This window comes from Peromyscus leucopus, chromosome 6 (genome assembly GCF_004664715.2).
Source record: "Peromyscus leucopus breed LL Stock chromosome 6, UCI_PerLeu_2.1, whole genome shotgun sequence".
In the NCBI taxonomy this organism is placed as follows: domain Eukaryota; kingdom Metazoa; phylum Chordata; class Mammalia; order Rodentia; family Cricetidae; genus Peromyscus; species Peromyscus leucopus.
This window is the reverse complement of record NC_051068.1, coordinates 58,027,865-58,054,742: the sequence shown is the minus strand read 5'-3', so window position 1 is coordinate 58,054,742 and position 26,878 is coordinate 58,027,865. Positions and strand designations below refer to the sequence as shown.

General features: G+C 41.3%; 1 protein-coding gene across 1 annotated transcript in view; it reads right to left on the bottom strand.

The window, feature by feature from the left end:
• Pdgfc (platelet derived growth factor C) overlaps positions 1-11,394 on the bottom strand; it is a 163,330-nt gene extending 151,936 nt beyond the window's left edge. The window contains exon 1 of the mRNA XM_028880127.2: positions 10,831-11,394. Coding sequence (XP_028735960.1) covers positions 10,831-10,948 — 118 coding nt within the window. The 5' untranslated portion in view covers positions 10,949-11,394. The remainder of the gene's footprint in view (positions 1-10,830) is intronic.
• Positions 11,395-26,878: the final 15,484 nt, after the last annotated feature.

The window sequence follows — 26,878 nt, the reverse complement described above, 5'->3', positions numbered from 1 at the left end:
CCATTCTGAACAGGCTGCAGAGGAACACTGCAAAGGAAATGGGAAATCCAGTCAAGCTAATTGGTTTCCTAAGATATAAATGCAGGCTCTAGAAGGAAATCATTTTAAAGCAGTTAGCTTAATGGGGTGCCCAACTGATGCCTATTAAAAGTTATCGGTACAGATTAAAAATGAATTTCCACCAGGAAAGACAAACTCTTTTTTTAAGAAGCAGAGAGATTATTTGATTCCTTATTCCATGTGCTTAATCGTGCCTTTAAAGCTCAAGTCTGCAAATGCTCTTAAAAAAAAAAAAAAAAAAATGAAAGTTACTCTTTAATGGTTTAGTGTCACCAATTAAGTTCCTAGAGGAGCCTCTCAATATCCTGACCAGATCTCAACCTGCAAAGCTATGCTATTCTTAGATGGTTGTTTCTTGTGCAAATAATTAAGACAGTTTTGACTACAATGAGCAACACAGTGCAAGATTCTGTTGTAATCATCATCTATGTCTCTAATAGGTAGAAAATTGCATCAAAGGCTATGAAATATCTCTGTGCTGTGACATGTGGTCTTGGTACTATGAGGCTCCCCATGTGCTTATAGAATGCCAGCAATAGCACACTAAACTGTATGCATAGTTTGAGACACTGTTGCATCCAACTTAATTAGCTATTATTATTATTATCATTATTATTATCATCATCATCATCAATACACCCAGCTTGGCCCCCAGGTTGCCTCCCTTTGACTGTATGTACAGATCCATGCTTTTCAGATATATCAAATTTTAAACTTTTTAGCCCGTTTAAAAATTGCAATAATATATTCAGATCAATTTATTAGTAAATCTATTTTTATTGTTATTGATGGAAACTGGAGCTTTATACATGCTAAGTCTGTTCTCCAGTGATCTGATGGCAGGTCACACTTTACCAAGCATTACTATTGATTTATGGTGTCTCCTAAGTTCTTAAATGATGTGAAGCTCAGTCCGCATAATCATGTCTAGGTTTAAAATAGGACAAGTCACTTTGAATTGTCCCAGTTTCCCAAACTGACCAAGAAAACACCCACCAATAAGAAAATTGAAATTTCTGGCTAGGCATGGTTGCACACACACCTTTAATCCCAGCACTTGGGAGGCAGAGGCAGACAGATCTTTGTGAGTTTGAGGCTAGCCTGGACTACATAGTGAGTTCCAGGACAGCCAGGGCTGTGTAGAAAGATGTTGTTTGAAAAGAAAGGGAGAGAGAGAGAGAGAGAGAGAGAGAGAGAGGGAGAGAGAGAGAGAGAGAGAGAGAGAGAGAGAAGAAAGAAAATGAAAAGTTGAATATTTCTTTCATCTCATCTGTTCACATCTTGCTCACATCTCAAGCAAATGCACTGATTATAAACACACTCTGCTGCCATTGAAAGGGAAATTATAGCATTTTAATGCCTCCCAATTTACATTTCTAATTACTCTAGCTATGAATATGTGTGGCAATATGGGATATAAGCTGTGATTTATCCCTCAGTAGAGAGAAAAGATAAATGATATGACTGTTTAAAAAACAGATGTCCTTCTAAATAGCCAGAAAAAAAGAACTGCCAGAAACAACGTGTCGTGAAAATGTAACTTCTGCTGATGGTTTCTCATCTGTTTTATGAACTAAGGACAGGTACAGTGGGCAGCTGGGCATTCTTAAGCCAGAGGCCTAGCTCAATCTTACAAATACTGAAATGCTTAAAATAGCATCCACCTAGGAACAAGGTTTTCCTGGAGTTCAAAGAGTATAGCCTCAAATAATGGCAACACAACTGCACAGCATGCTCACCATAATTGAGTCATTTCTGGTCCTTCACTACCTTAAGATACTGTAGGCGTTGTTATATATACAGAGGCCAGAGGTAACCTCAACAGAGAACTGATGCAGTTTCTCAGCAAAGGCATCTCATAAGGATTAATAACCTACTATACTTGAATTAGTCTTCCCTTAAAAATGTTAAAGCTGTTGTCGTCCATGTTTAAGTAATAGCTTCATTACACTAATGCCCTGTAACAGAAGCTGCCTCTTGTCAACCTCTGGAACCCTCCCCCAGCCTCCTTCTGCATACCATCTCCTTCATGAATGAAGTGTGAAAATAGCTCTTTGTTTATGTAAAGGAGGCATAACAGAAGAGTGTGAACATGGGTAGGGCTTGGGAACTGGTACAGAGATTATGCAGTTTGCTCATCTGGCCAATTCAGAATATGCTTAACTACTGAAAGAAAAGAAAGGCTCAAGCAACAAGTAATTAACCATGGGCACCAAAGCAGAACTCTTTCTCTGCATGCCTGTTTAGAAAATACCTAAGAAATGGTGGTTTTGAGATGAATTGTAAACACGAAGACAATTTTGTCTTTCATTGTGTCGATGACCACGCTGCAGGAAGCAGACACTGAAAAGAGCCTCAAGACTTCAAATCCGCCAGCTCAGGACATCTTTCCACTTTTCCTGCTTTTGCTCTAGAGTCTAGACTGTTCTTGCCTCTGTTGTTTGGTTCAGGCTGTTCCCTTCTGTAGAATGTTTCTCTTTATCTTAAACACTCATTTCGAATCAAATCAACTTAGACTTAAAGAAGCATTTCTCCTTGAACCTGCTATTTAGGCAAAATCAGCCATCCAGACTCAGAAACTATTCAAGTGTGGTCAGTCCTTTTCATCCTTGTGGTTATTGTTGACACAGAGCTGATAGCACGTGAGGTAAAGGATGGTTCTGCCAACTTCTGTAGCAGATTTTCAAGGGCAGTAATTGCCCTAGTACTCAGAAAGATGAAGCAGGAGAATGGTGAGTTATAAAAACAGCCCCAACTACAATAGTGCTATCAAGACCAGCTTGAACTACAAAATAAGACCAGATGTTTAAAATGGAAGAGGAGGGGAAAGAGGAGGAGGGTGGGAATAACAAGTTCTTCTTCATGTACCCAGCAGAACCCCAGCATCTAGGGCAGAACTAGGCATAGAGCACATGCTCATTGTATTTGCTGATTGAAAGCAATGTCCTAATAAAGCATTCAAGATCTGTTTCATAAAGACTAGGCACATGACTACAAGGCCTGTCTTGGAGGCAGACTTAAGCAGAATATTTCACCAGCTGTGGGAACTCTACTAAGCTGCTTGTTTATCTGAATGCCTCATGGGATGCTCACAGGTGAACTGTGTGCTTTATGCAAACAAGGAGCATGAATATTCTCCCTGACAGGCACACCTAAGAACTCATAAAGCTTTCAAAATGAGAGACTCATAGGGAGCCTCCAAGAATCATCCCTATACTGTGGGTTCTATGTTTTCCTGGTGGTCCTTCTTGTCTTATCAGTGCACAATGGACACTGTAGTAATGGAAACATGTGTCCTTGAACTTAAAATAGTGTGACTTTTGGAATTGGGAGGTTGGCTTCCTTCAAGGGAACACAATATTCCTCAGGAGGTGTTCAGCAACACACCTCATCTCACTGGGAAATGACTCAACTCAATTGGAAAGGGATAAAGCCAAGTACCAAAGCATCATCGTTTGAAAGTTAGAGGAATTACCCACAGAACAGGAATAAAGCAAAAGCAAAAAACTAGCCTTAGAAAGACAATTGGGAAGCCGGGCATGGTGGCGGCTCAGGCCTTTAATCCCAGCACTCGGGAGGCAGAGCCAGGCGGATCTCTGTGAGTTCGAGGCCAGCCTGGGCTACCAAGTGAGCTCCAGGAAAGGCGCAAGGCTACACAGAGAAACCCTGTCTCAAAAAAAAAAAAAAAAAAAAAAAAAAAAAAAAAAAAAAAAGAAAGACAATTGGGGTGACAACCAAGACTAATGTCCCAAAGGAGGCAATGCCACCTCCAATAGACCAGAGTAACATCTATGAGGTTTAGAGATACAATGGAAAGAGAGTGCAATGCCATCAGTGTAGGAGACATGAGCTTAGAATGTACAAAAAAAATATCACACTTAAGGACTTAGCTTACAGTTTCAGATCATTTGTGCTCAGATTTAATCATTTCAACAAACAAGCTTCTAATAAACTAAACCTATCCTATTTTAGGCAATTAATTGTTCTATTGTGGAGAGTTTATTTTCTGATGTTCTTGGCTTTGTTAAAAACAAAAACAATGAACTTCTGAATGGGACTAACCATGTAACATACGTAAAATCAGACTTCCCTCATGAAATCTTCAATAGAATAACACACCATGTTTTTTCTCATCCACCACATGATTATTCATCTATTTCTAGGAAACATTTAGTAAAAAAAAATCTTTCTATATACAAGATTGACACTTAAAAAATACATACAACTCCCTTTTAGGAGAAACGTTGCAAATGTCAACCATCCATTTCATCACTGTCCACTGTTGAACTGAAATATCAATTAAAATAATTCATCAAGCAGTTGACCTGTTTGCTGTGCAGCTATGAAACTGAATGGTAAGAATTCTAAAGGCAGTCTTTGTAGTCATTTGTCAAACTGTCCCATGTTTTATGAAACTGAATGGTAAGAATTCTAAAGGCAGTCTTTGTAGTCATTTGCCAGATTGTTCCATGTTTATACTATGGAATTATCACAGTGTGCATTAGCCAGACAAACTGATCTATGAATTGAATGTGCCCATTATGAAGTTCTTTGCTTTAATGTTCATGTAGATAGTGTTTTATCTCTTAGACAAGCAAAGCACAAAAGCATCTTACATTTAAAAAAAATGCTTCAAAAACTGTCTCATTTGATTGTCTCATGGCTTATTTGATTCTAATATAAGGAAAATTATATCATATTAGCAATTGACTGCTGATATGCTATCTCATGCCTTTACAAGGGATGTCTTCTCTTTAATGCCTCACCCAGTTTTCTTATCAGTGGATCCTAGGATCTTCCCAGGTCAAACATCATCAGCATAGTTGCTGATTTCTAGCATCTTTTTGTTGTTGTTGTTGTTGTTGTTGTTGTTGTTTTCTTTGTTTTGTTTTTCAAGACAGGCTTTTTCTGTGTAGTTTTGGTGCCTGTCCTGGATCTCACTCTGTAGACCAAGCTGGCCTCGAACTCACAGAGCTCCACCTGGCTCTGCCCCCCAAGTGCTGGGATTAAAGGCGTGTGCCACCACCACCTTGCATCTTAAGGTACATGCTGTATATGAGTCAAAGCACAAAATTAAAGTCATCTCGATTTTGTAGGTTTTCATCTACTTACCATTCCCAACGGTCTTAGTCAGCATCAAATCCCCATCCTCAGAAAACACATGTATACAAGCAAACAGCACTTTTAAGAGAGTAGCCAACATCACATTATACCTAGGTAACCTGCCCATTGTTTGGTACCCACACACTTGGGAATTTGGTATGTTCACCAAAATTGTCAAGTAGTATTCTTATCTGTCCTACCATTCCAAAGTTTATCTTCCTATGAAAAGGACCAAACACTGTGGACTATATCTTTAAAGAGGGCCAGATTCTAAAGTAGATACCACTGTCTTGATATAAAAAAGCATCTCACATCCATAATATTTCACAGATATTGAGTGGGAACACAGCATTTGCTACACCCAGATCCAGGGGCTATTGCTCCTACAGAGGACAAGTCAGACTAGGCCCATGTTCTCAAAGGACTCAGACTCCATAGTAAGAGCTAAGAAGAATAGACCACCAATTAAAAGAAGAGAAAAAAGAATCAATATAACAAAGCATGGAAAGTTCTATGTAGCTAATTATCCTTGATGATACAGGAAGGCTGGATAGTTTGGACTGAAGGGTCAGCAAAACCTGTCCTGAGGGAAGGTACGTCTAGTATCCATGACAGGAAGCTGCAAGGAGGTGAGGTGTAGCCAAAAGAAGCCAACCCCTTCTTCACTCCAGGTCCCTCCAGTGAGTTTACCTGAAATCTGAGCTAAGTTGTCCACAGTGTCAGAAAGCTTTGCTGTTGGGAGGATAAGAACACTAACCAATCAGTTCTGAGATTCAGGTTGAAGAAGGTTTCCTCAGGCTTGGGGCTGTACCAGGAAGCTTTGAATGGCTGCTCCCTTTGTGCTGGTGGAAGAGTGGACCCACTACAAACATTTCCCCCATTTTAACAGTATAGCATAAGTACTATGGCACAACAATTGGAAATCAACCTCTGGATAGATTCATAGGAGAAAGGAAAGGGTAATTTCTTACTCACAACAAGTGAAGCCAGAAGTGGAGACATATACCCAGCACAGAATTTTTAAAACTGAATTAGCAATTTCATGAATAGTACAGAGATACTTTGGTCACAGATAATAGTTTCAAATAAATGATCCAAAATATTAAAACGAGAATAATCCAGTGAAGGAACTTTGATTCTGACATGGTATTTTGACACAGCACAAAGCCTATGGGGACCACTTTAGTGGTCTTAGAAATGCTTGATTTGCGGGTGCTTTATATAAATTAACATAGGTTATCCTCAGGGTTTTCAAATAAAAGACACGGAAGTTTATAGACAGAGTTGAGAATCTTACCAGTACAGAAGCTATAAGCACAAAGGTAGAAGTGGGCATAAGACAGGTGAGAGGCCAGGAGGGCTAATCTGACCAGACACTGCTAAGGCTTAGCTGAGTGAGAGAGCTATACCACTCAGGCTACAACTAGAGAGACAGCTTAGTTCTGATACCAGCATCAGTTCACAAGGAATTAGCAAATCCCATGCCCATCTGCAGCGCTTCTGCAGGACCTTGACACGTTCTGCATACCTTTTCAATCTAATGTGACGTGTACTTGATTCAGTACAAACTACCACTGTTGGTGCAGGACTTTTGAAACCCACCTATTGGAAGGAAAGGGCAGGACTCATCGTTACATAAGAGTTTTTTTCCTTAGTCAGCTGCCTCAGCTCTCTCATACAGAACAAAACCATAGGAGGAAGTTTCTTTTTAAAGCCCCTAAATGACAAAAAAAATAAATGTTACAAAGGTCACGCACTAAAACTTAAGGGCTGCCTTGCAGGAACATCGTTCTAGCTCTTACTCAGACCCCGTGCACGGTTGGGCACCTTTCTCAAGCCTCAGCAAAGTATGTTCACAAAAGAACTTCCAGACTACGCCTAAAGGGGTAAGAGGTGGGCACAGTTTGATTAGGTGCAGGCATGTGTCAACCATAGGAAGGAAGAGCTAACACTAAAAGGGGACCAAAAACTCCAAAGCATTCCTAGTGGACCATTCTCCCGAAGCTAAGCTGTCCCAAGAACTATGAAGGACCCCGTAGGAAAGAGGATATGCAATAACTGATGGTCATAAGTGAGCCCCAATAAAGGCAAACTCTTAAGTCAAAACTCAAAGTGGTTAGGGAGATTGAGGACAGTAAGAAGCAATTTCAGATTATGGGTCAATTAAATTCACGGACACAACATAGGTGAAGAAGCATCACTCCCCCAACAGCTTTGTAATTGCTCTCTGTGAGGGCTCTATTCAGTGCACAAAATAAGCCTTTCTTCTTGTTGTTTCTGAACATATATGTGGTTTCACCTGCTGCAACTCAGAAGCACTCAGGAAGAACGTCCACACCCCACAGTAGGCATTCTCATCCCTAACACTTATGTCATACCTAGTTTAACAGCCAGAAATCCTCCAAGTAGGTCAATGTTATTTTTCAATTCATTTCCTCAAGGGAAAATCTAGAAAGCTTTGCGTCATACAGGAGCCTTCAAGGTATGAAATAAGCCTTCAGGGATGAAGAAGGGCAGGGGATAAGGTTCAGTGGTATAAGGCTTATCTCACATGTGTGAGTTCTGGTTCCTTTACTAACAGTTCGGGGTGTGGTGTGCATAGATAAAAGTGTTTTTCATTTAAATAACAAAAGCAATAATCTTACCATAAGAAACAAACAAACAAACAAGTAACTGGTAACCAGGCAAATGATGCCTATCCCTAAGTTTCAGTCATGCCCACATGCTCCACTCTAAGTGTGTATGTATATCTAGCTCAAATATGGAATAGACATTTTCCCACTTATGACATCAAAGTAATACTAAAACTAATAAGGCCTAGGAATATCAGCACTATGAGGAGGGGGCCTTGAAAACAGAGCCAAGCTCTTTCCGCCATCTTTCCACGTCAGCCTGCTCCAAAGTCATCATTAGGTTTCTAACTGTGATGATGAAGCATGGTTACATTGGTGAGCTTGAAATCATCGACAACCACAGAGATGCGAAAATCGTCGTGAACCTCACAGGCAGGTTGAACAAGTGTGGAGTGATAAGCCCTAGATTTGATGTGCAACTCAAAGACCTAGAAAAATGGCAGAACAATCTGCTCCCATCCAGTCAGTTTGGTTTCATTGTACTGACAACCTCAGCTGGCATCATGGACCATGAAGAAGCAAGACGAAAACATACAGGAGGAAAAATCCTGTGATTCTTTTTCTAGAGATGTAAAACACATTAATAAAAAGCCTCCGTGGACTGTGAAAAATAAGAAAGAAAGAAAGAAAAGAAAACAGAGCCAAGTGCCTATTATCACAAAACAAGATCAATTTGGACACTGCATTTGGCCTTTGGAAGGCCTTTGCACACAGTGCATCAAGTGGGCCCCTGACATTCTCTAGGTGGAATTTGTTAGGAGGGTTCACATCTACGGAATTGAACAATCATCAACACAAAGAGCAACGGAGCAATCAAAACTCAAACACATCCCAATAGGAGGGTGAAAAATAACCCAAATAAGGAAGTGACAATTTTGCAAGCCAAAGAGAAGGAAGAAGTAGTTTTTATTCCAGGAAATCTGGTCACATTCCGGAGGGATCTTCTTCCACACCCACCTGTTAGCTTCAAATTCTGAAACCCCCATGAACTGGAAAATTCAACCTGAGCATGTGCAGAAAAATAGCTCTATATTGCCCCCTAGCGCTAGCCAGTCCTACCTCTGGTTAGGCTGGAAACTATAAGGTGAGTAGTTCCTCTGCTCTCTGCTTACTTCCTGCTGCCAACACTCCAAGAGCTAAACATAGCCAGATCCTCTGCCCACAGATTAGGAAACGACTAGGCTATTTTTAGCATCGTGCATCTTAGGAATGAGAATGGCCCAGCCTCAGATGGCACCAGAATGTGTGTGGCCTGGCTTACTGAACTCACATCTCCTGAGGATGTGAAGCTACCCAGTGGCTGCAGACAGCTGAAAGCTCTAGGGCTCATTACAAAGTGGTGATAGCACATGGATCACAAGAAAGGACTGCAAGAAAAGAGCAAGGGCATGTACACACTCACATACAGAGGAGTCTGGGAGATGCTGGGGCACAGCAATAAGACATGAGGGACTGGGAAGAGAGGAAGAGAGGAGTACTGTGCACTGGTCTCCTGGAGAAACTGATCCAGTAAGAAGTGATATTTTGAACTGGACATTTATTTTGCATTAGAAAGGACAAAGGTTGGTTGGTGCTGCTTCCTGCCTTGGTATAGCTGGTGTTGTGGCTCCTTTGACCCCTTAGCCCTCTTCAAGTCCTATGATTATAGACAGATCACTAGACTGCCCTTTGATCAGTAGTTCAAGAGCCTGCAGATGCCGCATGCCATCACATTAGCTAGGGGTAAGGAGCAAGCACGACAATAAATGTGATACCATATCCTGGCACAGTGAGGGATAATGAAGAGTACTTATGTATTTTGGGGCTTTGTTTTAAGATGAACATTTTATAGAGTTGAAATCCAGATGTGGAGCCTTGAAGCATCCCCTATATATAGAAAATGTCACTATGAGTTAAACAATGCTTGCACTTGATTCTCGTTCTCCAAATGCTGCTCACAGACTTCTTACCTGGTTAGTGAACTTGCATTGTAAACAAATGACAAAGTAGAAAAACATGTACATTTCTTTTCAAATAGCAGCAAGAACCTCCACTTGTAAACAGAGTGTTTAATATTCCAGTTTCAGACAGCCTACATTAACATTGTGGTTCCATGTGCAGTATAAAATTTCTATTTACAAAAGAGTCTCAAAAATTACTTCATAATGGCAGATCAAGAGCAAAAGAGTTTAGAAATGGAATGATGTAAATCATATGGAGTTCAGAGGCTAAGCAAATTACACACCCGAAGCTTCCCTAGCCTTATGAAAGGAGCCTTTCTCCAGCTCTGTGCAATCCCAGCCCAGGGGAACTTGCATCTGAAAGTTTTCTAAACATTTCAGGTACACTTGAAAGCTGAAAGTAATTCTCATTTCCTATGCGGGATTAACTCGTTTCCAACACACACAAAATGGTCATTCACGAACACACACACAAAAAAACACACCACCAAAAGGTGAGGACTTCAGGGCACAAAGGCAAGTTTTTAAGAAAGAAAAAAAAGTACACGAGAAAAACCATCACTGATTCCCTTGAAAATGTTCAAGTAACCTCTCGACCTCCATATTCTCACCTATTTCTTAATTGGTGCCTGCCTTCCCATATACAGTGTTTCAATTAAGGACACTGATACCTTTCCTGAACTCTTCATTCTACCAGGCGAAACTATACCTATACCTGCGTAAAGTCAAACTTGCCAAGATTCATTCATTTTTTATTTCTTCTTAAAGGTGCTCTTTTACTTGTAACTCTGGCTATATGCCACCCTGCAATGTGGTTCTAGTTGACTTTTCCAATCCTTCCCACTGCCCAAGCGTCCTCTTCAAGCTGAAGTTGTGGGGCACTCCCGCTTCGGCTGCCGGGTCAGTTTTGGAAGTTGCAAACTCCCAGAATCCCCGCCACCCCCCTAAAGTGCACGCGGACTCACAGGACTCCATCTGCAGCACCAGAGACCCGACCATCAGCTCCAAGGCTGGAGGACCCCACACGCCACCGCACAATGCCAACCGGAACGCACAGAGAGAAGCGGGAAGGGGGAGGATGGGGCGAGACTCACCGTTCTGCTCCTTGTCGCTGGAGAGCTGCAACTTGCTGCTCAGGTTGGACTCAGCCCGAGTCCCGGTTCTCTGGCCGGCCAGGGCAGATGTCAGCAGGAGGAGGCCGAGGAGGAGCATTTGGCTGACTGGGGCGAGGGCTCACTCGCGGCGGGCACTGGGGAAGAGGCGACTCCGAGGCTCAGCCCAGCCTGGGGAAGGCTGCGCTGCGGTGGAAGCGCCTGGCCGGCTCTGGCAGCGGAGAATCGCAGGGTAGTTTCCACATAATCCCATCCAAAACTTTTTCCTAGAGCCCTCTTCTGTGTCTCCAGTTTTTGAAAAGGATCAAAGCAAAACCTGGACCTGAACCAGTTTCCCAAGGTTTAAACAAATCCTGAGCTGTGCCGAAGTGCCGGGGGTGGGGGGAGGCGAGGGAGGAAAGAGGGGGTGGGGACGCGGGGGAGCGGCGATGAGTCGTGGCGACTCGTAGGGAGCACCTGTCAGTTTGGGGGGCAGGACGCAGGCGAGGACTCGAAGTCCCGCCGAGCCAGTCTGGAAGCCAGGTCGGCAGCGAGGCGAGCACCTTGGGATCAATGACAAAGCTGCGGAACGGGGCGGCCGGCGGCGCCCCACCCCCACCTGGGGGGAGGGGACCGTGCCCGGCGAGCGCCGCGCGGGTCCCGGGCGGGCAGGGAGGCCGCGTGGGCGACTCGGGACTGGCCCCGATCCACCGCGGAGCCGCCGCTGAGCTGCAGTCCGCGGCCACCGAAGTCCTCCCGGGTACAAGCTAGGCTCTTGCAGGAAGCCGGGAGACTTAAGGCGGCTCCGAGTCCCGCGCGCTCGCGTGCCCGAGCTGCCGCAGGGCTGGACGCGCGGCTGGGGAGCGGTGGCCGCTTTGCACTGGCTGCGCTGAGAAGGCCTGGCGGGCCGGGAGGACGGCGTTTGTCCCCTCCCCGTCTCCACCTTCCCCCAGCGGGCGGCGCGCGGGGCGCGGGGCGGGCGGCCGGGCGGGCGCTGGGGGCGCGGGGGGCGCGGGCCGCCAGCTGGCGGGCCAACAGGTGCTGGCGCAGACAGGGGGTGCTGCGGGGCCCGCGGCAGACGGAGCTCACACTGTGGCGCGGAATGCCGCCAGGCGGCCCCCGGCTTCCTTTCCCCTGGGCGCCCCTAACCCCAAATAAGGAGCCTGCGGGCTGCTCAAGGGTGCCGCAAAGGCAGAAAGCAAAGTCGGAGAGGATAGCCACTCCTCCTCTGGCTCTCCCTGGCTGTGACTTGTCTTTCATTTCTAAGGGGATCCCCACTCCCAAAGAGCTTTGCCGGGGCTCGTGGCCAGAGTTCTGAACTGACTGCCGGAGGGAAGTGGAACTCAAGATCCCTGTACAATGACTCTGTCTGAAGGAGGATGAAGAAAACAAAAGTGAAGATAGAGTCCAAGTTGTCACATGAATTGAAACCATGCATCACTGTATCCAAATGCACCCTGTCAAGCAAGGAACTGGGGTTGGAAAGCAGCATCGAACACCCTGCACTGTGCAGCTGGGTGCTTCATGACAGTTTACTTGAAATCCAGCTCCTGGAGTGTCTGGGGACACAGTGTGGCAATTCGCATACTGTCCTAGGCTGCCCTGGAGCCCAGATGTTTGAACAGGTTGCCTTCATGCAAGAAGTGCTTCCTGCTGAGACCTAAATGGGTTTGTTCTTATGGGTTTGTGAGCAGGGCCTAAGGTGGTTTCATGTGCAATGCATGTGTCTGTGACAGGCTCTAACATGCTTTCCTTATCAAAGGGCAGAAAAATTCTCAGGAAAGTGTTGAAGGCACAAGCGAAGTTTTAAAGCTAAATAAAAGGTTGCATCTTCTTGGGCAATAAGAAAGAGAATGAAACTAAGAAAAATTTAAATAACGTATCAAGCAAACACCTTGATGTGCAGTCAGTGTGTCATCAAACCTTTTGTGGAATCAGCCAGTGCAAGCACTTCAACCACAGAACCAAGATATCAATATTCCTGAAATCCAGGCATCATGTGGAGCCAGGAATAGACTACTGGTCTAGTCCCTATGCTAAAATGTCCAGCTTTTTTCTGTTTTCGGACACCACTGGGGCCTACCCAGCAGCCCTCCTGCTAGCCAGGTCCCAGTCCTCTTCTCCCCTCTTCCAACTGGGCACTGGACAGATTGTTCCTTAGGGTAACTCCTGTTGGCATCCACAAGGTCCTGAGTTCCATCCCCAGCACCAAATAAATAAATATGCAGTTCTCTCGCATGAAATCTTTGCAAGCGTGTCTCCTTCATTCATCCTTGTTCCGTGGTTCCTACCTTCACGGTGCTGGATATAAAGACAAGTCAGTCCCTCACTTAGACCCTAAGAATATGCATGTTAATGGTACAAGTCTTGTGACTTAATCAAGTTAGCAGCATCTCAACTTCAGGGCAAGTCCATCACGGCACGTGGGAATTCCAAAACCGTTTTGCACATTTTTGAATGTGCAAAGGAGAATTCCCAACTTTAGTCAGAATTAGTCCCAGAAAAGACATGCCTTATGAATGGATCTATCTGCAGTCCAATCCATTGCTGTCCAGCCTTCTTAATTTTCTTAGTTTTCTGATCAGGGGTTTTCTAAATGAGCTTTTTGCATCTCCATACGGTGGGTGTTCTTGACCACCCACATAGGATATGTGTGTGTGTGTGTGTGTGTGTGCGCGCGCGCGCGCGCGCGCGCGCGCGCGCTCAGATTTAATCCATTTGCAATCGAGACTGCAAGGGGTGATGACTAAACTTTATTTTGTATCACTTCAGAATGGCTAGAACAGTGCCTGGCACACCGGGATCATAAATAAACACACTGGGCTGACTGACAGCTTACTTTATTGGACTCACATTCTCCCTGGAATTTCAGAGAAGGTTGTATTTGAAAAGTTACAGATGATCCACAATAAGACTCCACCTCTGTGTTTCACCTCATCCATATTCTACAGAATGATTTGACAATTGCCTTACAAATAAAGCCAGCCAGGTTCTCCTGAGTGACCCCAAGACAAAATCACATCCACATTGGCTGGTTTCTTTTCAGTGTGCTCACATGGTTGTTGTTTGAACTGCCCTTGCCCTTGGCAAAGTTCTTTTTAACACTTTGTCCTCTGCTGGTGTTTTTTTCCCTTTTGCTTTTAAACTTTCCCCCAGGAAAGTAAAACCCTTGCACTGAAAGTCAGTTTTACAAAATCCAGAGTCCTGCAATTACTAAACAATCTATTTTGAATGAATATGGCTTTGTTTTAGCCCAAGGCATTTTCCTTGAGGAACGGCATCCGTGCCGCCAACCAAGAAAAAAAAAATCATTTCAAACATTCTTTGTGGTTTTCATTTTTTTTTTTTTAAAGTAGGAAGCCATGGGCACAGCAATCCTACTGGATGCATTGGTAGTGAGTGAGTACAACCTGTAAATTATTACTGAGAACTATGGCAGGATGTGTTTGACTTCTGAATGGCCATATAGGTGTGGGGAGGAGGAGTTGTCTCTATAATTTTTTTTCTGAAGCTGAAATAAACTTAACAAGATATTACACCAGTTAGTCCTAAAATAATGGGAAGGGAAGAATGGCAAGGACCATGAAAATGTATTTTTAACCCAGAAAATCAAATAATATAAATTATATTGTTCTTTCTCAGTACAACACACACACACACACACACACACACACACACACACACACATTACTATTTTATGACATTTCACAGAACTTTTCAGAATTTTAGCAGTAGGTAATTGAACATCAGTTCTCAAAATTCTAAAACTTTTGTTCTGCATAAACGCCCATCCATCCTGTTTTCAAAATGCTAGCAAGCAACAATTATACCCACATATGGAAAAGGCTGGGCCCAGGAAATCATTACTAAGCAAAGCAAATGCCACAGACCACAGAGAAATAATGTCTGCTCCTGGGGAAAAAAATAGCAATAAATAAATGAAGCACTCTCTCTGAAAGCTTTTCTCACTTCCATCTATTTTCTTCAACCACCCATATTGGTGCTAGAAGCTCTACTTTAGTAATTGATGGTGATGATAGTAGATTTTGAGGCTAGATATCCAATCTAGAAATAATGAAGCACACTTGTTCTTATACTTCCCTCTCTTGGCCTCAGGCATTGCTTCCTCTCAGTGCCGTCCAGAAACGGCTTACCTTCTATGGCAAATATGCGAAGGCCCTTCTCTCCAAGGAATGGAAATGTGTTCATTTTGACTTGAAAGTTGGGTAAGAGAGTAAAAGGTAGGGAGCTAGATGTGTGTGGTCCAAGACAGGATACAAGGGTGACAAGGACAGTCGTTGAAGAGGCCCTCTGTGGCCTTTCTCACTGAAGAAAAGCTGCTGTTTCCTTTTGGAAATCATAGTGAGTATGCACAGATTTTTGCAAACTCTCAGAAGTGCTTGTCTGACTCAGACTTCAGAGAAAGTAAGCAGTCAGGAACCAGCCCCAAGAAAGAGGAGGCGGGATAACCTCTGGCCCAGGGCAACACAAGCTCACTTCACAAGGAACTGGGAGACCATGGGCTGAGTCTGCCTGTACCTCTAACAAACAACACTCCTCTCTCCACCTCCTGTTCTTTTTCCCAGGAAATCAATCCTGGATGCTATCCCAGACCCCTGACTGGTTTCAAATTCTTTGATTCTTTGAGCGATTATAGATAATGATGGCAATGTATTTTCAACCTTGTGTGCTTTTGTTTTAATGACTAGCACAGAGATTTGCTAGCCATAGCCTCAGATGTCTTTATGGCTGGCTAGAAAATTGCTAAATAGATGCTGCTGCTTAAACTTGCCCAGTCAAAACAAGTCCCATTGAATGTATTATTATTATTATGCTTGAGAAGTTTAGAACGATGTTCTACTGATAACGCAAAAGAAGGGAGAGAATGGAGTTTGGAAATCACTGGCTAGAGCAAGAATCACAAATTTTATCGCATCCAAGGACACTAATAAACTACGGGTGCTGACCACATTTTAATTTTTAATATTTGGCTGGTATGACAAGAACTCCAAGAGGAAGCCTGGTCCCAAGTCTATATCACATTAAAGTGAAATAGCTAGTGTGAAAAATGACTTGGAAATAATATTGTTGTCAGCCAAGAACAGAAGGTTGATCTCATACCGTTCTATAGAGTCACACTGGTGGAATGTGAAGCAATCCACAGAGCAAGGAGTAGCCCATAAAAGCATGGACTACAACCCATCACAGCTCTTGGCCCCACCGTGGAGTCAGTATGATGTCAGTTTTCTCTCCCTTGCAATCATTTGTAGACTATGAAAGCCATTATCTCATCGTGACAAATCATAGTAAAGAGGTCAAGTCACAACCACAGACCCTCTGTTCTCAGACAGTGACCCTCTTATGTCAAAGGTCATGGGAGAAGAGTCTTTTTACTTTGTGATCATTGTTTCAAGCACAGTCCTTTTCTTGGCTACAAGCCTTTGTAGAGGACATAGTCTCAGGTCATTACTTCACAGTAAATATTTTTAAAGTGCTATTGATTTTTGTGTAGATTTTAAGTTATCATATCATATCCTATAAATACATGCAATAGCTATAAGAAAATTTAAATGTATATATATATATGTAATATATATATATATATATACACACGTGTGTGTATGTGTATATATGTATGTATGTATAGGTATAATGAGTTTGCATACATGTTTGTGGTGTGTGTGTGTGTGTGTGTGTGTGTGTGTGTGTGTGTTGAAAAGGCCTTACCCAACACACAAGACAACTTTCACAGTATTGAAAGTACCATGGCTCACTTTTGAAGTTCAGGCTAGAACAACAAATCTTCATCACCAGGACTGAGATCACTTCCATTTCCTTCTTTGTCATCCTCACAGTGATAAACACGCTTCTTCCATTCCCCCTTAAAATAGAGCAATACTTTTGAGGCCTGATTTCAAAAAGTTTTATTTCTGTTGGCAAAATCTGGGTCTATGCTTCTTTCACCTTTTTCCACTCCTTACCCCTATAAATGGAAGCTCCTGGGGGAAAAAGGCACCTGCCACAGAACCCTCTACAAGACTGAACATCAAACTAGAACTTCAAGGATTGTGGAGAGGTTGGTATGTAGCAAGTCCAGAGTCCATTTGCAGTTTGTTCGGAACTATTGTTGGCCCCTTGAATAGCCATTCCTTGGCCACCTCTGATTCTGACTTAACATTCCTGTGACTAACAAATAAAACTTTTAGATTTTTTTTTTATCTTAACAGACCACTAACACCTGCCGAACAAAAGCCTAAGAATCTTACTAGTAGCATCTGAGGCCTATGGTGGAGATGTCCTTACTTTTCTATAGCCCACCTACCTAATGTTTCTACAATGTATTTGAAAAGTGCATTTATTTATTCTTTTCTTTGTTCTGCTATTATACAAGTTTTGTCAAACTATTGTCTCATTTGAACTTGGAGGATGGAATAACTAAATCTGTCTCTGTCCATGGTCACTCATGCTTGGGTCCAAAATTACATTATTTTACAGCCTTTGTCGTGAGAGCTGTGTTTATATAAGTCATCTTGTTTTTCTTCAGCTAACTCTGCTTTGAATTACCTTCCTGGAAATTAGGGGAAAATGTTTTCCTCTTGAAGATTGCTGAAAAGCAAGTCAAAGAAATGAAAATGAAAGAATCATTCACTTTCAATCCCATTTTTTGAAGTTTTTACCAAAGCATAGGAACTGTAGATACATTCAGAAACATATTATCAATTAATCTTCTCACCAATCCTTTGAGTAAGGGCATAGCATCCCTCTCTTCTATAAGACAGGATTTCACTGTGTAGCTCTGGCTGTCCTGGAACTCTCTATGTAGATCAAGTTGGGTTTGATCTCACAGATATCTGCCTGCGTGTCTCCTGAGTACTGAGATTGAGGCTAGGCCTAGCTAGCTTCCCCCTTTTACTATATAAATAAAACCAAGGCAGTAGTGTTAATATTCTCAGAGGGATGTAATAATGACAGTTTGTTTCGTATATACTTTCCTGGTGACTTCAGTGTGACACCTTTAGGCCCTGGACCTTGGACAAAAGCACCCTTACTTGAAGATTTCCTAGAGTCTCCTTCTTGCTTTTATTCTTCATAACTTCATATTTTCCTCTACAATGAATGCTACAGGCCCAGTAGACAAGCTCTCGCACAAGTTTAGGAACACTAATAGAGCATAAGACGATTTAACTTAATTGAAAAAATCCAAAAGAGAGGAACGAATGTGGATCTTTTGAGGCAGTGATGGTGACTAAGGCCTCAACCAGCCAGTCTCTTGGTGCAGCCCACCCAAATTGTGGGCTGGCTAGAATTGTTTGCTTGCTAGTAGGCCTTAGTCATCTAGTGGTTGCCTGAGTTGAGCCCATCTGCGGGCAGTTATGTCGCAGATTCTGACTCCTGCACTTTAAGGAAAAAGGGAATGAATTATCATTCCTTTTTTGCTATTCATGATTGCCACTGAATTGAAGCATCACAACTGGGAAGAAGTCTTCTCTCTTGCCCCTTATTCCTTCTGGGGAATGGACTTATTATTATCTATGGAGGTCAAAATCACTCATGCACTCTTGTGCTCTTCCCCTCAGCCATACGTTTCTGATTTAAACTTCTGGGTGGAGGGTTTTCTTAAACTGTAAGGCAAATTTGCATCACCATTGATACCTTTACAAAGGTATTTTAGATTAGTTGGAGGGATTCCAAGCTCAAAGATCGCTGCATGCAAGGACTGGTTAAGCCCTCAGGCAAGCAAGTCTCCAGTTGAAGTTCTGACTTCATAGATAATTTCCATTGGGGTCTGAGGGCATGCAACTTATAAAATATCCCTGGTAGTGCCAATTTTGTCTCACCCCACAGCTCTTGGGGGCATATATATATATATATATATATATATATATATATATATATTAATCACATATTACTTAAGACATATGAAACTAAACAGAAAAATGCAAGAATCAGCAGTTTATTTATCACTCTTTTTCATACTCAATGATGGAACCGATTGCACTCTGCCTCTACAAAAAACTATCTTAAGAATTTAAAGCACTTCAAAATAACCTTTCCTCTGTGCCCGTCTAGATCTGTTTCTTGCTGCTTGTGTAGACTTCTGTTTAAAGATTATTATCATGGTGTACAACTGCATTCAGCTCTGTCAGCACCACTAAGAGACAGAAACTTCTCATGCCTCAAGACCAAGTTAGTCTGGTACAAAAATTCACCTTGGCTGGCATGGAGCCAAGGTGCACTGCTTCTTTTCATTTTATATCATATGAAGTTGGTATCACTTTATTGTGTTTTTGTCTGCTCACTTGTTTGTTTATTTGTGTGATGCTGGGGATCACACCTGAGCCTCATTCCTGTTAGGTATACATTCCACCCCTGAGCTCCATCCCTGGCTCTTACATTCTTTCTTTATTATTAATTGACAACATATCTTGTATAAGTTTGGAGAACTCAAAGTGATAGCATGACTCATGAATGTACAATAGGTAAATCCAGCCAGTTAAAGGATTAGTTTTAAAAATTTAACCTTCTCATGATGAGAATATTTGAATTCACTTTCATAGCACTTTTGGAAGTATTGAAGTCCCTGTTTTTAACTTTTTGTCACCTTGTAAACAATAACTTACTCCTTCCATAAACTATAACTTACTCCTCCTGGATCCTTAAAGCCCCCAAACATCATCTCCCCATTTCCGGTCTCTAGCCCCAGGTAATCACCATGTCCCTCTTTGTAACTATGTGTCCATTGCTTTAGATTCTGCCTAGGTGGGAGTGTGGAGTATTTCTGTCTATGCCTTGTTTGTTCCAGTCCACATACATTCTCCTGTGCCCTCTATATTGGTACAAAAGACACAAGTTAACATTTTAAAGGCCACAAAGTACTTAACTGAGCATCTATGCCACATTTGCCTTATGCCCTTTTTGCTTCTGGGCCCTTGGGTTGTTTTCATCATTTGGGTACTGTGCCTCAGTGAAGGTGAGGGTCCTGACATCTCTTTGACAAATTGATTTCAATTCTTTTGGGTAAAAGAGCCATAGCAGTATGGCTGGATTCAAACTGAAATGCCATTTTGAGGAGGTTTCATTCAGTTTTCCATATGGCTCCACTCGCTGACCTTCCACTGGACAGTGTGAGCCTTCCCTTTCCTCCGCGTCCTCCTCACCAGCACCTTTCATCCTCTCTTTCTGATAAAAGCCATTCCAAGGGTGTGAGATGCTATCTCCCTGTGGCTGCATTCTACATTCTCCAAGGACCTCGAACCACAAAGAGATTTTGTAACCTAGGTCACAGGGTGTTTAGGTCTTGAAGGTGGGTTTGAAGTGGTTCTTTCTCATCACTGTCCCCAAATATCTCCTCAGTGAAAAGTAGACAACGCCTCAGGAAAATGTTTCAAACTTTTAGTAAGCCTACATTTGTATTAAGCATGTGGTGTTTATTTTATAACTCCCCATAATTTTAGTAATAAATAGGTAACTTCAAATCCCGTTGCCCCAACAAAATATAAACTATCCTGATTTTGCCTGGATATCAAAAGGATAATGACTCAGGCGTAAGAGGAAGCAGGTATCCAGTCGATAAAAAATGTCAGTATCTTGGTGGAATGCTCTGTTTAGTGGGATGAGAAGGAAGAGATGAATCTTCTGAAACAACAAGAAAGATTAAGAACTAGTGTTCGTTTATTCACAATAAAGCTCAGCAATAAAACTCCCCCTGAGACCTGTGTCCAGTTCCGACAACGGAAATGAAGGGAGAGCAGGGGTTAGATTCAAACAAGCTCTGAAGGGCTGTCCTGTGAACAGCAGCTGCTGCGATGCCTTTATGAAAGTGAGGGTTACAAGTGGGAGAGACGTGTTTGCTGTTACCACCGAGATTATCACCGACTTTACGAAAATAGCTATCTATCAGGAACATTAATAGCAAGCAGTTGGACCACAGAAGTTACAATGTAAGTAAAAAGACATTATTGCAGCCTTCAACTGCTCTCTCTGAGTTTACCCAGCCAACCTCTCCGCGTTTGCTTTAGTTTCCACCTCAAGCCTAACCCCTGTCTTCTCGAATTATCTACTCCCTGCACAGAGGCCTCCCACCTGCTCTCGGCTGGGCGCACTCTTCCTCCCCTCCACTGTCAGTCCTTGGAGGACCAGCTTGATCTAGTTAGATCTAGATCCCCGGTGTTAAAGGTTTCAGGCCACCTTGCCTGCAAGATCAAAGCTATTCTGGCCTCTGATCAATGATCTGTTTTTCTTTATGTGCCCGAGTCTCCAGCTCCCTGTGCCTTGCAGACACAGTATATTGTGTGTGCTCACATCATTCTCAGTGGGGTTTACATATTCCCTTATGCTCTCTCCACAGCAGTAGATACTAGTATAGGTTATTATTTTGTTTGGCTTTTATATTTTCTTCCCAGTACTTAACATATAGCACCTACTAGTGATAACTGCGTCTTCCCATGGAAAAGTCACTTTTGTGAGAATTTCCGGTGTGTTTATCCTCACAAGAAAATACAATATCTACGGTATAAAACCATAATGATCTCCTAAAGACATTGGTGGGATAAAGAGTGACCGCAGCTCTTGGTATCACCCAGTAACACTCAGTAACTCAGTAACTCGCAGGTGTTAAGCTGTGGCCCGGCTGGAGTTTGAGTTAGCATTTTCAAGTGCTTTTTAAATGTTAACTCTAAACTCCATACATGTATCCTTTTCATCATTCTTTTTCATTTAATAGAGGATGCTCAAATATTCCAAGAAATAGAATCAGGGTGAAAACTTCTTGAACATTTAACCATCTGAGAAAACATAGACAGAAACCGAATATTCCCAACATCTGTTGCACTAGCATTACATATAAATAACAGAGGAATCTTTGAAGTCCACAGGATTACATAGGATAAGGTATGAAAAGTGTTTAGTGAAGCACTCTGCATGTTTTACATATGCAACCTATACAATCAGTTCCATAGATACAAGTTGAAATTATGAGATGATCACTTTCTATTTTATTATCTATGGAATCGAAGGCAGGACATCTCAATTAATTAGTAGGATACTTGGAAGCCATTTCTTTTCTCTTCTCTCTAGAGTGTTATTGCTAACTTGATATCCCATTTTATGATCCATGGAGACAAAGTCAAGAAAATACTAATACATGTGCTTAACCAAGAAACTTTTTCCTATGTTTTGTCAGTTTTTGCCCATCACTGTGATACCAGAGTGAGAGTCTCTCATCTTCTAAAAGCTTTGCAGAACAAATCCATAGCCTCATCACACTCAACATTAATGGGTTTATTTTCTAGTTTTATTGACATATTTTCCTGGGTATTGGTTGCAAACTTCTGATGTAAGAAGTTTTGTATTTTGCTTTTTGATTTCTCTCTGTCAGCCATGTGTGTTCCAACACCTGTTTTACTATGTAGCCCTATCTGTGTTGGGAATGGTAGCATGCGGCACTTCACACATGTTTAACACATGTTTTAATACTTGTTGAGGGGAATTTAAAAAAATCATGAAGTTACTAGATGCAGATGCACCCATGCTCATGTTTAGGAAGAGACAAAGATGGAAAATCAGCAACTTCTGACACTGCTAGGGTGACTGGAGCATGTGGAGATCATTTTCTCACTTGGCTGTCAGTCAAAGCAGGGATCTAGGAAAGGAAGTGCTAAATTACAGAAAACAGCAGTCAAACTGTGTGATTCCCCAAGTTCTCACCTACGTCTAAGTGAAAATCGCACAGATAAATGGAAGTGACAATGTGCATGTCTTTTTGTAAATATGGTGCTAAATTCCATCCCAACATCACTGAGCTTTCTCTAAGGCCTGGCAGACAGCCTGTGCCCATATTGTCTGACTGGATTAGGTAGAGTTAATTCTTTCTGATAGAGAAGTTGTACACAACATATGGTTTACAAGTGTCTGTCTACTTAATAATCAAGCCATTTCATCCAAGATGTCATCATTTTGGCAAATAATTTACAAGAAAGTATTGTTGCTTCTTGATAAGAAGATACTGAATGCAATTCTCTTTTTATTTTAAATTTGTATGATATAGTCTAAAATGTGTGTTATATGTGAACACGTATGCTTATTAATAATAATTAAACTGCTGCTGCTTGAATTGAAGGTATTTTAAGACTTAGGAAGCCATATAAAACATGGGATGTTATGATATCATGAATTGTCATCTCTATAATAATTTAACTAAACAATAATTTGTTTGAAATTTATGTGCTTTGGGAAACCTAATTTATTACAAAAGTGTATGCTGCAGCCCTGAGTTAGTAGCATAAAAGACAAAGTACCATAGAATGAACCAAATATGACTTTTTATTCCCTATCAAGAACAAATTCATTATTTTAAGAAATGAATATGTACTGATACTTTATTCCAAGAAATAAATTTATTAATAACATAGTGACAGCAAACTGTCTTAATGATATAATAACATATAATTATGCGTGTTATTTTCAAATTCATAAATATTTATTATCCTTAATGTTAGACTTTTAAAACCTGCTCAGGATTATTTTAAATCCCTTTATGGGTCTGTCCAGATACATGCTATATACTTAAGTGATTCATTTGTAACTCAAGTGGGTGTGGAATTTTCAGCCATACTCCACCTAAATGTGCCTGCAAAACTCATGGGGCAAAAGATTAGAGGACAAAGGTCACATGTGCTCTTGAAGTCAGCAATGAATTTTCAGTTGTAATTTAGTTTTGAAAGGTTTGAAAAAATGTTTCAAAATAAAGTAATTGTTGGTCTAGGATATTGATTTGTTTTAGGACACCATTATATAACAAAAAGTATTCACGAACAGGAATATGCATTTTTCTTCAGATAATGAGAGAAAGAAGCAAGCAAGCAAACAGACTAACTAGCTAACTAACTTACTTCTATAGTCCTGAGTTTTTATAACTAGGAAAGTGAAGTATACCTGGCTGAGTTCTCATTTTCCTCATTTTTCAGTTCACTCTACAATAGTTTCATCTTCAACCAAACTCTCTTTTTTCTCTTTCTCTGTTTAGATTGATAGATGATTGATGGAGAGATAGTAAGACAGATGATTGACTGGGAGATGATAGAGGACAGATAGATAAGCCTTCATGGGTGTCCTTGTGGAAGGATAATTCTAAAGGTCATCATGTCTGGGACTGTGAAATAGTTTTGACCTAAAAAAACATAAATCTGAAAACATTAACATTGGTTTAAAACAAACAAACAAACAAACAAAAAAGCTTATCCAGGAATGAGAAAAAAATTAAAAATATAAGAAACTGAGACAGAATGGAAGTGAAGTCAAAAGTAGGAAGACTGAGATCTTTCAGCAGAATATCTATTTATAGAGAAAAATCGATTAGTCCTAATATTCAAAATTTAGGACTTATGTTATAAATCACTTGTGTAAGTGTAAGTGTGTTTGTGTGTGTACTTAAGTGTTACAAAATGTCAGAGGTCAGTTTCTACTTTGGTTGTGCAAATGCTAATCAGGCCGTGTTGTTTGGACTCTAGAGAGCAGGGAGAACTATGTTGATTGAGAACTCTGTGTATTCTGCCACACATATGCAAATTATGAACATAAATGTTAATATTTTAGCTACCAGTTACAGAAGAAATACTTCCATTACCATAGCACAGTTACATAATAATGAATGTTAATATTGTATAGGTTAAATATAAATTAAGACCACTACAGCTATTAAAACTTTTCTCACTATGTGTGGTTATGAATCTGTTCTTTGCTTTTCTGTGAGTCTAATGTTGTGCAGTTATTCACATTGATAACACCAGGAGGCACATAGAGGAGGCACTGCATCTGTTACTATAGTGACTGGTACACATATTTTAAAAGGAGAGCAACCATCATGGGTGCACAAATTTATAACATTACTGTCCACCTACTTTCAAGCTGTTGAGGAGTTGGCATTACTTCATTTAAGGTCATTTGCTCTCCATTTTTCTTCTTAAGGAAACCAGTTTATGTCAAAGATACAAATAAATCAGATTGCTAGGAGTAATAAGATAAAAATTTCATTTTCTTTTAAAAAGTCCCAAGTCATTATGAAGTGAGCAGTTTGGAAAAAAAGAAAACCAGATCTAGCTTGAATCATTAACTTCAACACATATTCAATCTTTACCACCAGCTGTGACACAGAAGAGTCACAGAGAGGAGCTGCAATAAGTGAGATGTAGTTTAGTGCACAATTATTTTGAAAATGAAAGGGCAGATAGAGAAATTTAATAATTCATTTGCTCAGTTGAAAGTACTATTGTTAACTTGTATTTTGGGGTGTGTGTGTGTGTGTGTATGTTGTACGTGTTTGTATATGCATTTTGTATGAGTGCATATGTATGTACATGAGTACACATGCATGTGGAGGCCAGAGGACTGCATCAAGGGTCTTCCTCAGTCATTTTCAACTTCCTTCATTCACTCACTTACTAATTTGTTTATTCAGAGGCAGGATCTCTCCCTGAGCGTGAGCTCACCGACTAAGACTTGCTGGCTATTGAGTTGCAGCCTGCCTGTCGTGGTCCTCCTGGCCCTGCTCTTTCACGTGGGTGCAGGGCATCAGCACTCAAGACTTCTGCTTGAACAGAAAGCACTTCACGCACAGAACAGCCTCCCAGCCTCGTTTTAACCTAGTAAAAGCTCTTTCTTTTCAGGTAGTAAGTCAGGATACCCAGTGAGGCTTTGCTTTCATTCTCAGCCTCTCCCACTCCCTCTGTCTGTCTCTCTGTCTCTGTCTGTCTCTCAGTCTCTGTCTGTGTGTCTCTCTATTTCTGCCTATGTCTCTCTCCTTCTCTCTTTCTGTCTCTGTCTCTCTCTGTCTCTGTCTCTCTCTTCCTCTGTATCTGCCCTCTTACCCCGTGTGTGTGTGTGTGTGTGTGTGTGTGTGTGTGTGTGTGTGTGTGTGTGTGACTTCTGGGGCTCAAATCCAGGCCAATTACTCTGTCATTTAGCTACATTTCTTACCCTTTAATCACGCCATTTAAAAACACTATTAACTGTGGTTATCAGGTACAGTGCTAGACCCTTAGAGACAGCAGAGAAAGTAGAAAGTAAAAGGAAAAGAAACCCAGATAAACCTTAAGAGCTTGGGTAGAGAAAAACTACATGGGAAGAGTTGGAAAGTAAATTACAAATTTGATTTAAAACAAAATGTTCACTCAAGTATGGGAATTCAGATATGCAATTCTAGCATTTGGGAGAATGAAACATGAGGATTGTGAGTTCCAGACTAACCTGGGATACATAAAGAGACATCATCTCCAAAAAATCTTTTAATTTTCATTCCTTTTCAAGTAAACACTTGCATTTAAAGGGTACCCTTTGATGTTTTATCAGATGTACACACTGAGGACATAGAACATATTTTTCATTCTTTGTTCCACTGCCCTTTTCTCTCTCTTCTACCCTAGTCCTGATGGCCACACTCCTGCTTTCCATCACTACTAAAAAGCTCGCATTGTTAGAATGATACAGAAGGAGAAACATTCAGTGTATCTTCTTCTGTTTATGGCTTCTGTCAATGGCCTTGACTCTTCCTTTCAAGCAAGTTACTGAGGTAGTGACTTATTCCTTCTTATTACTGATAATTATTCTGTTTCATCACTCTGTGTCACTCATCTAGTGATGGATATTTTGGCAAGTTCCAGGATTCTTGGTATTACGATCTCTCAACATTCAATGTAAATGCCATGAAAATTTGTCTTAGTTGTAATTCTTAGCATACATTGTGTAGTAGATGTACATTTTAATTTTTTATTAGTTTTCTGGGCTTGAGAAAGTGGCTCAGCAGCTGAGAGCTCTTGCTGCTCTTGCAGAGGGCCTAGGTTCAGCTCTCTTGACCTACATGGTGGTCACAGCCATATGTAACTCCAGTTCTAGAGGATCTGGTGCCATCTTTTGCAGACATCAAACATTAATGCCCATAAAATAAAATAAATCCTTAAATTAGTATCATCAGATTTGTGACATTTTTACACTTATATTGACATTTCATAAGATTTCTATTTGTCCTACAATTGGCAATGTCAGCAACTTTTAACTT